The following is a 16,734-nucleotide window of genomic DNA, read 5'->3' on the forward strand; positions in this document are numbered from 1 at the left end:
CCGCTGTGCGCCGTGCTGAGCGCTGAGGGACTGGGCCCAGGCCACAGCCTTGCCCCGTGTGTCAGCACCCAGCTCCCCTTCCCTTGCAGCTTGGCCAGCCCTCGCTGCTCCTGACGCAACCTGGAAAGAAGATTTCCTTCCTTCCATTCAGATGTTTTCTCCCATCCTCCTTTTCCACATTTAGGGGCTTTGGAAGCTCGGCCTGTGTCTCAATGGGGAGCAGACCTTGGTTTTCATAGGAGGGATTAGGGAAGGACAAGGGTTGTCAACCTCAGCTGAAAAGGCTGGAAGAGAGCAGGTCCATGTGGGAGGTGGGCAGAGAAGCAAAGCCGTGGCACAAGTCAGACAGGCAGAAAAAGGTGTGGGGAAGCTTCAGTACGGGAAGATTGAGAGCATAGGTTGAGTGATTGCAGCTAAGGAATTTGGGTTGTACCTGTGGGGAGGGAAAAGGGGAAGAGGGAGCTCTGAGACCCAAGGGGAATGGAAGAGAGCAGCTCTTGGGAGCGTTGCAGGTGCCAGAGCAGGAGGACCTGGGTACTGCTGGCTGTAACGTGGGAAGCTGTGACAGACACAGCGGGCTGGAGAGGCAGAAGCGCTGGGGCTACCTGAGGATCTGCTCACTACTGCTTCAGAGCAGTGACACACACACAAGAGAAAGTGCTTTTATTTTATTTTATTTTATTTTATTTTATTTTATTTTATTTTATTTTATTTTATTTTATTTTCCCTTCTCATAGGTACGTGGGAGCCCCTTCCCCTGCACCAAACCCGTCTCTCGCGCGTGATCTCCTAGTCCGGCTCACCGCAGTGAAGCTGCTCCCTCCCGAGCCGGGCCTGCCCCGTGGGCTGGCTGGTGAGCGAGGTGCCTCTGAATCACAGCTGTGAGACAGGCACTAGCTCACTGACCCTCGTTATGAGAAATCAGAGGGAGCTTCACCTTTCACTGCTCTATCATGAGACTCTTATATTCCCATTCACATTAAAAAATAAATAAGCCTTCGTTTCCTCAGAATACAGCTCTGTAGAGCAGTGTTGGAGTAAATCCCACAGTTTCAAAGGAGCAGCTCTGTGGGGCAGGCAGGAATGCAACCAAGCAGATCAGCCACAAAATAGGAATTATTTCGATCAGGGAGGAGGCTGAGTTTTGACACGTGTTCTTAACCTTTATCTGCTGAATGCATAACTAGGTAATATTAGAGTAAACCTATGAGTTAGAAACAAAATAAACACCCTTGGGTTTCATCTCCTTAGACCAAGCAAGTCAGATCTTCCACTTCTTGCCCAGGTGTCGCACACTCCACCTATCTGGCAGGGAAGAGTTGCCTCTACAGTCCAGGTGGACACGAGTCCTGTCTCACAGAGATTAGCAAATCCCCACCTAGTCAGAAGGGTCCCAAGCAGTGGCACATCTCCCTCACAGCTGTCCTTCACATCCTTCATGTCTCTGAAAGGCCTCGCTCTTGGTTTTCTTGTTTGGCATGAGCAAACTCTAGGCCATCTCCAAAGGTGCTTCCTCTTCGTGCCCCCCAGCCACTCACAACCTGGCTCCTGCTGTTCCCATCCACCTCCCTTCGTGCAAAAGAAATTCAGATATTTCACCTTCTCTTGGAAACCAGGGGTGAAGGGGACCTAAAGGGAGCTTTATGCTCAAGAGTGGAGTGTAACTTGGACTCCAGAAATTCTAACATGAAACTCAACCAGGGCCTCTGCAGAAAATATTGAGATGGGCCCCGAACTCATCTTTGAGCTTCTGTGAAAAGGTGTGAGATAAAGGGATAAGAGTAACTTAAGGATTTCCACAGGACTATGAAACTGTAATTTTGATTTAGAGCTGAAAGTCACACAAAGATTATGAAGGACACAGTTCTTTTGGGGTACTTTATTGCATCAAAGGCAGAGGTTTCTCTTGACACAGTAAAACAGATGTTTCTGAGATGGAGCTACGCTTCTGTGGCTGAGCCACCCGCATACCTTGCGACAGGACCAAGAGTGATTTTAATAGATGGTTTGAGTACAACCAAGAGGATGCTGCCCGCGCCGTGTCGCTAGGGGAAGCTGTGGAGAGCAGTGCTAGCTGCTGCCATGGAATTTTGGCCAGCATTACACAGCGCTGCGCTCCTCAGGCACACCCGGTGCTGGAACAGGCTGACACCCGTTCTGTGACCCAGGACAGTGCTGGAGATCAGCACCGAGCAGCTCTCAGGACATAAGGGGCACGGGCGCCCCAGCACCACTGCCAAGAGAAACATAAGGTTCAGGGGCATCACTTTGATCTCGACAATGAAAGGGTAGTTAGACACTGAAGGCACTACTGCTCTTACTTTATCTGCTGTCTCACACCTAAGAGATGCTAAATCTTGCCCCATACTACCAAATGCTCAAGTAACTAGGCGGTTATTTACTCAAGACTACTGTAACAGTATGCAGTCTCCAAAACACTACACCAATGCAGAAGAAAAAGCATTTAAGCATTTAAAAGTTTCAGTTTTCATGAGACAGAAGAAAACAAACAAATGCAAACAAACAGAAAATGCCCACTCTTGGACTATTGAAGGTATTGCAAACTGCTCATTTAATTCTGGTCATTTTATGACTACAAATAATGATGTTGTGATTAAATAACTAATTCTTGACATGTAACATGGATGATATACTAATGATTATCCCAGAGGGCACCTTCAAGAATAAAGGTTAGTTTACTTTGCATTTTAACATATTTACATTCTGTCCCTGCAGAGGAATGGACAGACTTTCAAGAGCTTTAAGCACATTTCATTGTCATCTTAAGACAACTTTTACCTAGCAGACTCCACTTTGGGTTTTTTGTTATGGGTCACTGACTGAAATCCAATGCAGTAACTTCATGCAGCACTAATTGTTAGTGCAGGAAGAAAATACCTAAGCGAGGATTAAAGATTGCTCAGGCATACCAGAATCCCTTCCAACAAGACAAATTACTCCTATTATTTTTTATCAATGAACTGTAATAATCTCGAATTTCCTGCACTAGAAGAAAAATTTGTGGTAATGAACTCTTATCTATTGTACCTTCTAACCTGTAATAATCAGGAGGCCTTTTTGGTGGAGAGGGGGACATTTCTCATGTCAACTTTGCTCCTATGCACTTATTTAATAAAATACTTTTAAACCTTTCGCTCATATATATTCTTATTATGATTAATGCTCAGGACAGTTCTATTTACTTCAGATACCTGAAAAGACTAATTTTAACTCCTGTGAGAAATATTAAATATATTTAACACAGACTTCAGAAACAGGGATTAAAGAGATCTGAATCGTTCATCCTTTGTACAGTTGATTTTTGCTGAACAGGAGAAGACTTAAATAGGAAGTTGCTATTTTTAGTTTTATAATCTTTTTTTAACAACCTGTTAGCCTTGCTCAGTGCTCACGGCCCACCTGGGTGGAAGCAGTTGGAAGTTTTCATTTTGATCTAGCAGGAGGTGATGCTGGATAAAAGCAAGGGTAATCCTCTCAGTGTGCCATTCAGAAGCAATGCTACACGGGCCTCAAAAGATGAAATCAGCTGAGCAGCAGATCATCTGGAAGCTGCTCCTGTGCTATTTTGTCTGTAGGAGAGCTGCACTGCCCCTCCACTTGGCCTGTGGCTGGCACTGCTGGGCCCAGCACACCCGGCGCCTGCAGAATGGGCTGGTACCGGTCACTGCCTCCTCCAGCAGGGCCCAGGCTCTCAGTTATGCTCCCTGCTGCCAAAGGAAGCAGTACTGAGGCAGGGATGGCCTAAAGGGGAAGCAGCATCCAGCAAGGGCTGCCTCCAAGGAGGTACTGCCCAGGGGCACAACAGTTAGTGACCCTGACGTATGCCAAGGCAAAACTCCCCTTAAGAATTACCGGAGGAGAGGGCCAAGTGCGTGCAGACACTTAAGAGACACAAACTTAAATCCCAGGCATGTTATGTTCTGCACTGAGGAAAGATGAAGAGGCAGGAGCAGGTTAATATCATTAACAGAAGGAAGTTACAGCTTTCTAGAACAGTGATAGTCAATTGTGTCTATCCATGATGCTGAACGTTATCCCATTGATCGTTACCATGATTGATCTTGATTCACCTGAGGAAGAACACAATAAAAATGAAACAGTTCAAAGAGAGGCAGCAAGAACAGCCCCATGGAGAGATTCACGTTGAGTGTTTAGTCTCCTAGACAAAAGCAGCCGAGATCTTTTGCAACAATAATCCCCTTCAACTGATAAATTTACAGTCTTATCCCTGCTTCCCCATCCTCCACATCAATACTGTCCCTGCATATCTCAATTGCATTTCATAAATCCCTACACCTATGTTCGTTGTCCTACATAAATTCTTGCAGAGAAAAACAATGCTTCACCCTCTACTCCGTTGCTTCAGCTATGAAAATGGTTCACAGAGCTTGGTGTGAAACCACTCCTGGCAGAACTCAGAAACAAAATAGAGAAATGATGGAGAGGAGAAGGGTGCTACAATTCTTGGAGAACAGGCCAGAGACAGTTTTTGTAAAGTTTTCCAGTAGTCCAGGGTGCCTTTCACACACGCAGCCAGCGCTCATTCCAGGGACAGCCGATCAGAAGAAATAATGATCAAAGACTTTTAGATGGTGTCACCTGCCATCATTATCACATTCCCTACTCATAATAGCCAAAAGGTGAAATATTTTGTTTGGCTTTCAAAAACAAGAGGAGGAAACCTAGAAGACCAGGCTCCTGAAACAGGAAGCAATGGATAATTATGCTCCCCTTCACCATTCCTGTGTTTATTGTAATAGAGGAAAAAAAATGAAGTCCACTACGTTGACTCTGCTAAGCTTACCTATTTCAGAACTTCAGACTTTGGTGATAAAAACATAGAGTCCCCCCCCCCCCACCTCAGGATCACTGACAGTCAGCAAGACTTTTGCTCTGACACACTACAAGTTCTGTGGGTTTGAGGGGAAAGGAAGATAAGAGAGAAAAGTCCATTTTCTGGACTTGTTTAGTTTCAAGGAAAACAGCTGAAATAAAGAAGGTCAGGGAGAGGATATTAGAACAGCTTCCTAATTAGTCAGAGCATGAAGTAGGCCAGTGCTGGCTGTCTTTGAGAATGAATGTGAAGGCAAGCTGTGCATTAACAACCTGCAGATGGTTAAGGTTGAAGCAAAAGGGAATGGCACTAGCTCTTTGAGAAGGATCCATGCTGCCTTTTAAAAGTTACAGAAGGATGACAAGAGTTATTACTAAGCAGTGAGATTCTTTCCATATCAATTACTGAAGACAAGTCCCTACATTGCAAACAGACATCATTACATATAAACTAGCTCCGATTCGAAATCCCCAAATACTTGGGCCCTTTCCTACTTGAAAATGAAAACAGGAGATTGGAGAACAGTATTCAGTTCAGGCAGAAGCTATAAAAAAGTGTAAACCAGCACAGTGAGAGTGACAAATGGCATCGATTAGATCTTTTCAAGGGTAACACAGTATATAGGCATAATATGCAGACGGCTTCCAGCCTAAATTGTTGGGGGTACTTCACTCCAATGGCTGTTTGAAGATTTACACTAGGTGTAGGTATGTCCCACCTTTCTGAAAGCCAGTCTACATCAAAGCAAAAAAATAAGCTCTGTGCCTTTGATTCCCTTAAGGGTATAACACTAATTCAGTGCTTCATTTTTGTTCCTACTCTTTTAGGATTTCCTCTGCTACTCTTACCAAGCACCCTTCACCTCTTAAAAATGAAGTGTAAAAAGAGCTTTTACAAGTTTAAACACAGTAAGATTTGAAACAAAAATCAAAGGAAAAAGTCTTTTTCTGAACAATGCTATGAATATAGAGGCGAACATGAAAGTCAGCTGGCTTGCTTTGTTGCCTTGCTTTGCATGGGCGTATTTATGCTAAGCAAACAAGCAGAAATCTAAGTCAACTGATTTATAAGTAATACAAAAGTGTTACTCATCCACAATCTCAATGCAGCCGCTCGCAAACAAGGTTCAAAGAGTATTTGGTGTCAGCATCTGCAAAAACACATTGTTGCAAAAAATAAAAATAAAGAAAGCAAAAAAACCCACACTCAAAGCTTCAGATAAAGTGAGACGTATAAATTAGTAGTCAGAACATAAATTCTTACACTGCAACTTCCCACAACATGGAAGAGCCATCTTTTGCTTATAGCCTTCCCCTTGAGCAATCAAAAAGCCAGCCTGCAACACTCATGATCTTAACGTCAGCTAACAAAAAGCACAAACAGACTATGATCTTAAGTATCTTTCCAAAGCAAATTCTTGTCCTTCTGACAGGCTAGCACCGAAAGGCTAATATTTTCCTCAGTTCTGAAGATTAACTTGCTGCCTTTGAAAACAATTCATCCAGTTTCTAAAGCTGAGCAAACTTTTCACTGTGTTTTATACTAATAGCAAGATAAAATGTTTGACTTTGAGTGCAGCCCACATGCATCAATCACAGACAAACAGGCCGTGTTGTTGGCAGTGTCATTAGCATCATGGCACAGCTTACTAAATACAACTGTGGGTAGCAATGCTAGAACATCATGTCTTCCAGCCCATCCTCCATAAACTTCTTGTAAATTGCCATAAACTTTGCCACAAACGCTTCCAAATGATAAATGGCTTTGCTGCCCAATTGCAGACGGTGTTCATAGAAGGCTGCCATCTGTGCAACTTCTCCTTTTAATTGTCCATCACAATTATTTAGAAGTTCTGACAACAGTCCCTAAAAAGAAGAAAAACAGGACAGTGTTGGAAAAAAGTACTCTTGATAAGAGGATAACATTTTCTCAAAACAGTTAAGCAAGAATCATCAGCATGAATTTCAGCTTGCTTGAGAATCCAACAGAAAAGAAGTGAAAGGTTTGTCCCAATGCCTGTCCAACAGAACTAGATTTAGGGAACCTTGTCCCTTCTGAAGTTTTTCAGGATAAATCCCCCAGATCAAAACAAAAGTTAGCTGTTGTATCCTTAAATGAGGGAAAATAAAACCCTATAACTGAACTACTTCTGCCTTCATAAAGCAAACAAGGTTAATGACCAGATGTTACAACCTCTACTGCGTACAGGCAGGCACATGGCCCTGAGGAGACGCTGAATAAGGGAACTAGGTAGTAACATTACACGCTTCCCATCCCAGCAGCACTGAGCACAAACAGAAATAGCTTATTAATAAGCAGCACGGAAAGATGTTACTATAGGTACATGTGCATATATATAGACACACAAGATACTTTCAGTCATTACAAAAACAAACTAAAAAAACAACTATAAAAGACTCGCTACTTTAGATCCAAGACAGTGATAAAACCGTGGCGAATCAACTCCCACTGAAACAGTCAGGATTAAGGGAGTAGCGGCACTAAAACACTTCAAATTCATGAAAAGGAAGTGGGTAAAGAACATCCACCTTCATCTTAAAGACAGGCCTTCAAAAAGGGCAAGGCTGAATACACTAGCCCACCACTAGCAAAAAAGTTTAGAGCAAAGTCTAACTAAAGAAACATTCACAAAATAGAAATCAGTCAGTGGAATAAGCAATTTATTATCTTGTAATTATGCGTCATGGCAATCTCCATCCAGGGAGACTGCAAACATTAGCTTTTAATCTTAGCTCTGCTACTGTTTTCCTCAGCTTCCTTTTACCATGCCTAAAATAAAAGTGTCCAGTATGTTTACTTCTCCCAAGATGACTTCTGTCCTTAAAGACTTTGCTGTCTAGCTTCTCCTTCACAGAACCTTCCAATATGATATAGCAAATATCAAATATATAAACAAAACATTTATTTTAAAGCCTATGAAGGCTCAGACTATAGTCTGAGAATCCTCAGGGGGACAAAGCCTGTCCTTCCTTGTTTTCAGCTATAATGATGATGATGGACATCGTAGAACAAAATGAAGTTGGCATAGGGTTAAAAATCTATAACTCATGAAAGGCCAAATAATAGCTAAATTACCTTCATTATGAACTCAGGAGGAATGCAATGTGTTAGGAGTTCATACAGCCGTCCACGAATCTCTAAAAGCCTGTTGGAAAGTCAACACAAAATCAGAGAAATGTCCACAAAGCAAACTAATGTGTTTCCTATATTAATTTAGTATGAGGAGAGGGAATGGGAAGAGTCAAACCAAACTAATTTTTCTGAATAAACCAAAAAGCATCACTCAAGTCATGTGAATTCCATTCACATTCTACATACCTTACCCTTTTGAATAATAATAATAATACTATAGTTATCAAGGTCTCAGTTAATATAGAAGCTACAGAGCTACTCTCCAGGTTGCCTCTCTAATTTCTCTTCATCTCTAAATTTTTACTCTTCATGCCCAAGAACTGTGAGAAGTTAGCACAAAAACGATTACAGCCAAGAAACTCACTTAAGTTGCTTTTCTGCCATCATTGTTTACAAGTGCAGGCAAGATGATTACATGATAGAAAATTATGTGATTATCAATTCTCAACTTTCGTAATAACGAGGCCATCAGAAGCTACAAGCTTTTAAATTAAATACAGCAAATGACTCCTCATATAATAGAAGGAGCAGGATGAAATAAACTAATAGAGAGGGTATCTCCCACTGTGGTAGGGGGAAAAAAGTACATCTTGCTAAGCAAAACAGAACCAAAGAAACTACACAATGACAAAACCTGCAATATGTTCAACATTAGTGGCAGAGAAGCTGACAGTTCATAATTAGAGCAAATCAGACCAGAAGGCATTCAGATTAAAGCACAGAATTGAAGACAAAAATGTTGGAAGAGACTTAGAAGAAACAGCTACTTATGTTTAAGGCACCCCATTGTTAATGAGATTTGTGTCAATTTAAACTTTCCTGCAATATGAGCTCATTTTTTTCTGGACCTTCCCACCATGGATATGAAAGAAGTTATTGCATTTCCTGTCCAAGTCTTTCTGTTCTTCTCATTCTGTTGTCTTTAGGCTAAATCTCATTCTTTCCATATGGGTCATATTCTCTACAACTGATTTTTAGCAGTTTCTTCCAGATTCTTAGTTTGCCTGAAATGTCTCAATGCAGTGCTCAAAATAGGATATAGCATTGCAGAGGAATCCTTGCTAATGCTGCATAAACAGCAGAGACTAATTCCACTGTCATACAGCCAGAATTTCTAATCTCGTAGAGAAGACAACTTTAGGGGATTACAGATTCATAACACTGACTCATGTTCATTTGTATTCAGCTAAAAACTCTAGTCTACTTTGTCAAATTCCTAATAATCGGTTCTTCAACATACATTCGATTCTTCGCATCTAAGTGGAACATCTATTTTTTCCAAGTTTTCTCCAACCTTAAGAAGTTTGTGAATTTCACTCCTCAACCTAATTGAAATCCTACCTCATTTTGCATCAAATAAATTAGAATAAAGAATATTCTCTAACCCATTACCCAAAACATTAATGAAAATAATCAGGCTGAGTTAGTGCAGGGCAAAGCCGTGAGGTGCCCCAGATGCATTTCTCTACAATGACAACATGCTATTATAAATACTTTTCAAAATGCCTTCAAGCTTAATTTTTATCCCCAGTCCTCAAAAGCTGTTTCACATAAATCTCCTTCACTCGCTTATAAAAACACTGTACATGTATCCTGACACAGCACAGTAGTCCAGCTTTGAGGACATACTTTTCCGTGACATAACTGTATTACTGTGTGAAGTTCATCCAGCCCTTTCTGATAGCTTTAAAACTCAGTTCCTTTGACTGCAAAGTACCAACGCTAGCACAAATGTCAGAAAATTACAAGTAACTATATTTTAAAATGAGGCATCTTTCCTTTAATATTCCTAGGGCTCAAAAGAACTAAACGTAGCTTACAGACAGATATATCTACCAACCTCTGTGGCGTCTGTTGACTGACAATAGCATTTGCAGTTTCTCTCAAATAGACCTCCCAGTCCATCTCGGGAATATCTTGATCAGGAGTGAAAGGATACCTACATTAAAAACACACAAAGAAAAAAAACTGTCACCTCTTCTAGCAGTGACTCAGGAGCACATTCATTTATTTGGCTGACAGCCTGACTCGTATTAATTTTTAGTGATGACTTACTGCTGTACTCTGCAGGACTCGCACATAAGCAATGCTTTCCGAAGATTCCTGCCAGATTTCTCTGCAAGCCTCTGAGCCAGCTCCTGAGGCAGAGTCAGGCCTTCCTTCTTACATACACTGGACAGTACATGGCAGATCTAGATGGGAAACAGACAACCAACATTCATCAGACCATTTAGTACCTACAGATTTTTCCAGTTTAAAACATTTCTGGATCAGAGATAGACGAGCCTCTCACTAGAAGTGTTTGGCAAGTCAGCCAGCACAAAGGATAAAATAGATCACTTTCCTCAAGTGAAATAATTCCCAGATTCACAGCAGGATGGTGTGTGGTAAAGTTTAAAATAACTTTGTTTCTTTCTCAACATACATCTTCTATGCTGGGAGCAGGCACGCGGATGGCCAGGCATCTGCTTTGAATAGGTGCAATAACTTTTGACATGGAATTGCAGCACAGGATCAGCCTGCAGGTGGCCATGTACTTTTCCATGGTTCTTCGCAAAGCATGCTGAGCATCTTTAGTAAGTTTGTCAACTTCTGTTAACAGCACCACTGAAAAACAGTTTAAAAAAAAAGCACTTAAAAATATGAAATCTCTCGAATAAAATGCATACTTTGATATATAAGAATACTAAAATGATTGATACATTAAGCAAGAGGCAGCATAATCCCACCAACAGGAAAACTGAGTAACATCACAGTGATCTGCGTTCCCTTTTCATTGTGTAATGGATTTGTTCTGTCACCTCCTATATGCATTTAGCAGAACAGCAATTTCTTGACGTTCTGCAGCCAGTTAACACTTCGGTGCCAAAAAATAATCCAGGTAGATTTAGAACATTTCACTCTGACAACTAGTACCATCTTTCGCACGGATTTTAAATAAGAAAAACAAACTAATTTATGGCACAAGGACACATCAAGAATCACAATTTCTTGGAGACTGCCCTCAGTACATTTATATTTAGTAGCACATGTCTTAATTTAACAACAAGCAGGTGTAGAAAACTGCCTTGCTACGATGGCTGGGCATGGGAAGGGAGGGGGCTTTCTACAGTCTTTTAAAGGAATGGGAGGTGGAAAAGTATTTAGCTTCAGAACAGCCAGGAGACCCTAATGAGGCAGCTGGCCAGCTATATTCTGCAGACTCCTCCACAGGGAATTCAGAGGTGGCTCATGTACTGCAGAGCTGATTATGAACACTTTGGAGGAACAAATCAGCCCACTGCTCATCCCCCATTTCTCCTCTGGTTGTATTAGCAGCCAGAAGAGGCTAGCCAACTTGCCATGCACCTTCAAGTGTCTGATATGACTGCAGCTGCAGGAATATATATATGTGCATATTTGTAGAACCCAAACACAGTCCAGCCATTTAGATGAAACGTAGCATTTCCTGAAAACTGTGAGAGAAGAAAAAGTACTAAATCCAAGACTACCTTTAAATAATGTCTGCTCTATTCTGTCAAAATCTCTCTCTACATCAAGCTCCTGTAAAGTAGCTCTAGTTTTGCTTTCATTTTAGCCATGGGAAAAAAGCAGTTGTAACAACATATATCTTGGAAAACCTGAAGAAATCTGCCTTCATTTTCTTAGCCAGTTTCCCTTTATGTGTTATAAATAAAATACTTCTAAACTTTCTGATGAAAGTCACCATCCTTAAAATCCCTGCAACAGGCAACTAACACCTGCTTACCCAGAACCATTCACCATAAGCCTATCTTGCCCCTCAAATCAATATTAAAGCTCAATATCTCACAAATAAAATACTCCTCTAGCTCCGTAAGCCAAGTTATAAGGCATTTCAGAGGTAGGGTTGAAAAGAGAGAGCAGGATTCTAAGCTCCCCATTCCCAGACATAATCATTCAACTACAGCCAGTTTCCCTAAGAAAGCAATCTCAGAGACCTGTATTGGTACTTAACCACTCAAAATACTTCCAGAGCAGCTGCAGACCACTGCAAGGAGTATGTGAAATTTAGTTTGGGAAAGGTTTGTATGTGCCTACAAATATGACTTTTACACACACAGACAACAGCAAAGAAACATCTGGAATCACTAAAATGCACCAGGATTTTTCTTCTTCTCCGGTATTTTGACTGACTAACTGGTTTTACTCACCTTTAAAGTCTCTTTGGGTACTTGTCTCAAGCTGTTGGGATTGTGCTACTGTCTTCAAGAGCTCCTGGATTACTACACGATCATTGTTTCCTGCATCACTGTACAATGAGTTCAAGCAAAATTTGTTTTAAAGCAACTTTACATTGTATAAAAAATGCATCCTCCTAAACAGTTCTTAATCAGTTTACTTTCATACTGTCAAAAACAGCAGCAAGACTCTCTAAACTCTCGTATTTTATGCAGGCACAACAAGGATTAACAGCCCTGTGTTGGGAAGTAATGAAACCACCACCACAGTAAACTGCTTTATTAACTCTTTAGATAGTTTTTTTGGTATAAATCGTCAGATCATTCAAAATGTGTTACTCGCAATTTTGGCAAAGATTCTTACCAGGAACATTTCTGCCAGAGACTTAATAGATCCTGCTGGAATGCAAGTAATCAAGCAGTAGGATGTCCAACTCATTAAAAAAGGAGAGATGTAAATGCGGAGAGTTTCTCACTTCACTCCCCACTCCCCTCCTTTATCTAGGTATTTTACCATGAACCATCTGTGGGCTTAATGTAAACTTGAATGGCAGACACAAAGCTAGCAAATTTTAATAGTACAAGACTGATGCCAAGATGCTATTACAACACACATGACTGGCTTGTTTCTTCTAGGAGGCTAAAACTGATTGAATAATATTCAGTCTTATTCCTTCCTCTACTCCTTACACTCCCTCATTAAAAAAAAAAAAAAGACATCCCTCAGCCAGACTACAGCCTTCTGAGGCAGCAGCAGCTCTGCAACATTTAACTAGCAAGCAAAGACACCCCCTGACCAGATCTTCCCTGTTCCTGCTAAGGAGGAGGCAGCAGAACAGACAGAAGCATCCTTTTAGCTCAGCAGTCCACAACCTGATGCACAGACTGCACTGAGATCAACTAGGTACCGCGATCTAAGAGATCTTTCAATGCTGGTTCTGCTCGTGAGTTAGGACAGCTTTTAGAAACATTTACCTTTACAGAAATCCAGGATTTTAATTTCATGGTGAAAAAGCAGATTTCTTCTGATATTATGCAAGTGCATCAAACATTCTAATAAACAAATATAAACTTAACACACAAATGAGTGTTGTTCTATGTCGTTGTTGTTTCTTACCCTTTTGCTACCCACTTATTCAAGAGAACCCATTTTAAAGTATTTACCCAGACAAGTCAAGTCACCAGCAAGCAGTGTCCCACAATTCAGAAGAACAACTTGGAGGAAATAGATTAGTTTTATCTAATAAGAGTTTCGTAATAAATTTAATGTCTGCTGCGTCCTACCCCTTCCCAGAAGGGGTAATTTCCTTTCCCTGTCAGCCATTTACCAAGCTCCAGGTTACTCGAGATAACCCTGTGTGATTTCACAGTACTCTAATTCAATCAGAATTTGCAGACCACATTGATAAACATTACACAGACATAGTGTAATAGCACAGACAAGTTCACTGTCTGGTCAGACACACATGAAAACCGGTGGATCACTTAAAGCCTGTGAATTAACATATTAATCCTTAATAGGAACTCAGCACAATACTTGTTACAGTAAAGCAGCAATTTATACTTTTAGGTTTGGGTTTTTTTTTTTTTGGTATTTGAAGATATAATTGTTTTTATATCTTTCAAGCCATGAGTATTAAAAGACAAGGTCATGAGAGTAGAAAAATGAATTGTCAGATAATGTATATGACCAAAATTGTATTTTTGAAGGACACAAAAAAGGACAGCCCTCAGCTTTATTTGTTTAGGGCCATATTAGAATACCAATAGATATGCACTAATTAGTATAGACATCAACTTTTTGAAGGCTACATGGTGTATGAGAACAGTAGCTAAAACGCACAGAATAACATGATAAAAAGTGTTAGCAATAAGCTAACCTTGGGATATAGATTACTGTCTTGTAAATGCAACTCAGGACAAAAAAGTCAACATAATCAAAGCCTGCCACTGCAGAATGACAGGCACTCTCCTGTGATTTAAAGTAGTGTTAAAGGGTTTCAGGTAAATAGTTCTATCCAAAGTATATACAAGTATCACCACCAATTTCACAACTGTCAGGCTATAATAGCGCAATGAATGTCCCCCAACAGGGAAGGGCTTATGTGCTCAAGACTCTTTTTATCTTAAAAGAGTCACTGGATAAACATTGCTTATTCTCAAGTCATTTTATTTTCTTATTTTTTAGAGAATAAATGATTTGGGGTTCTTGGATCAAATAAAACTCTTCAATTTCACCTTAAATGGCTAAATTTAAGAATTCAGAATAGTTCTGATACACAGTCCTCTCCATCTTCATAGTTAGAGTATTAAACAGATCATTACTGTATTTAGTATATAGGAATCCAATTTTCATTCACTTAGAGTTGTTCCATTAAAAATCCTCTCCCTGCCCTAATTTGCAGCCCAATCTTGAAAACCTGTCTTGCTCGAGCAAGAGTGTGTGCAATCAGTCCTCATAAACCTGAATTGAAATCACTTAAAATATAACCAGTGGCATCAAGTCAAATTGGGATATTTTTATTATATACTTACCTTGGGTTTACTTCAAGGTGGTAGTTACTTGCGATGGTGCTAATTTCAATTTTCTTTTTGGAAGGTGCCTACGTAGAAAGTAAGCATGAAGGATTTCAGAAAGGTCAGATCAGATACCAGATCAGAGACAAAAATTAATCTTAAGGATGAAAACTGTGTAACGTGTCAGCAGTTTCACAAAGCAGACAACCACTGTGATACCAAGACAAAAAATACTGATGCGTCATCCAGCATCAGAATAACAATAACTAGAATAACAATAGGAAATACTATGATATTAGAAATACATATTCCTAATTGCTCTGTACTCCAGTCATCAATACTGAGTTTTGTAGCAAGTAATTGCATTTTTTAATCAGTCACTCAAAAACAGTGATCTTTCCAAAGAAAACGTCTTAGTGGAAAAATCTGCAGAGAAGTTGTCTTTTCCAATAACATACTTCCCCTTGCAACCCTAAGGAGGCTGTTTACTTCTCTTGGCAAAGGAATACAAATCTGTATTTGGTTAAAGGAAAACAAAAACATTCATGCTACCTCTGAGTCTGAACAGAATCTTGGTCATTAAGCCCTCCACAACACTGATTTGGAACGGAAAATATCCCCCTTTTAACAACAAATTCCAGCCTGTCTTGATCTTAGCCGTTTAGTCAAGCTACTTTTTTTTTTTTTCCTAATTCTGAAATTGACACTATGAGAATGAATAAACAAGTTAAAAACTTGCATATAAGAGAAAAATATCACTAGTCATTTAAAAAATATGGATTACCTTCACAGACAAATTTTACTAATTAAGAGCTAGCCTATTATGCATTCTGTTGCCCAAACCAGACAACAGAACTGCACACACTTAAGGAACTAGAATGCCTGGCGAAAGTACTTGTTTAGGTAGTCAGACTAGTCTGATTGATTAAATATGTGAGCTCAAAGATACTGAACATGAAAAGCTCTGTATTAGTGTTAAACAAAAAAAATGCCCCACAACAAAAATACTTTAGCATATAAATATCAGAATTGTTTTTAAGGGGGGTGTGTGTGGGTGGGTGTCTTCAGGGGGAGGCTGTGTTTACCGTTATACTCTGATGTTCAATCCTCAGCTTTTCCACACCTGCACCATATAACTCCCTTAGCAAACACATTATTCTAGTCTTCTTTCCAGCTCCTGACGGTCCATACACCAGGAGATGAGGGAAGTCCCCGCACTGAACCTGAACACAGAACAACAAGCTTCGTCAGCTAGGACAGTATTGCCTTTATGCACATACAAGGATACTATGTACTGAACATACAGTATTTGTCACCGGCTCAGCACTTGCCTTCCCTTCCTTTCCCACCTAAGTTTATATGAAGACAACCCCAAACCAAGCACATAAAACAGCTTCCACAGGGACAGCTGCAACAAACACACAAGAAAAGAAGGGGTCACCGGCCGCGTGTATTCAAACCAAACCGCGCGGGAAGGCTACAGGAGGGAGGGACTAGGCCGCAGCAGCGACTCGGGGGTGCGGGCGGCAGCGGGGAGCCGAGGCGGCCCGGGGCTCGGCCCCTCACCAGGTTGCGGAGCTGCGCCGCCTGCTCGCGGTGGTAGTCGAGGCGCCCCAGGGCGCTGGGCCGGTGCTTGTCCGCCCAGAGGCTCATGGCGCTTGAAACGCGCGCGCCGCGCACCGCCCCGCGCCTGCCCCGCTGCGCCGCGCCCGTGCCGCGCCTACGGCGGCCGCCTGCGGACAAGCTTAGGCGACAGGCGAATCCACGCGCCCAGCTTGCCCTTCCCCCGCAGGCCCCCGGGCGCCCCTAACGGTCGCCGTTAACGGTCGCGCCGCCACGCTGCGCCGGCGCGTGCGCGGGCCGATTTCTTTGTGCATTTACTTCACTTTTAGGCGAGGGGAAGGCACTGCGATCCCACACGCGGCTGTCTCGGAGGGCGCTGCCCCTGTACAAGGCGGTAGCCGCGCGGGCGGCAGCCCAGCAGGCCCGGTGAGGCCCGCGGTGCCCGCA

General features: G+C 41.5%; 1 protein-coding gene across 1 annotated transcript; it reads right to left on the bottom strand.

The window, feature by feature from the left end:
* Positions 1 to 6,316: 6,316 nt before the first annotated feature.
* On the bottom strand, positions 6,317 to 16,399 carry RFC3 (replication factor C subunit 3). Its single transcript, XM_010214395.2, has 9 exons — positions 16,291 to 16,399; positions 15,810 to 15,947; positions 14,743 to 14,810; positions 12,181 to 12,278; positions 10,434 to 10,615; positions 10,064 to 10,200; positions 9,849 to 9,947; positions 7,952 to 8,021; positions 6,317 to 6,720 (listed from the first exon to the last, which is right to left on the bottom strand). The coding sequence occupies exons 1-9, from the start codon at positions 16,375 to 16,377 to the stop codon at positions 6,529 to 6,531; spliced, it is 1,071 nt and encodes a 356-aa protein (XP_010212697.1). The 5' UTR covers positions 16,378 to 16,399; the 3' UTR covers positions 6,317 to 6,528.
* Positions 16,400 to 16,734: the final 335 nt, after the last annotated feature.

This window comes from Tinamus guttatus, unplaced genomic scaffold (genome assembly GCF_059628265.1).
Source record: "Tinamus guttatus ecotype Peru unplaced genomic scaffold, ASM5962826v1 Tinamus_guttatus_pri_ptg000150l, whole genome shotgun sequence".
In the NCBI taxonomy this organism is placed as follows: domain Eukaryota; kingdom Metazoa; phylum Chordata; class Aves; order Tinamiformes; family Tinamidae; genus Tinamus; species Tinamus guttatus.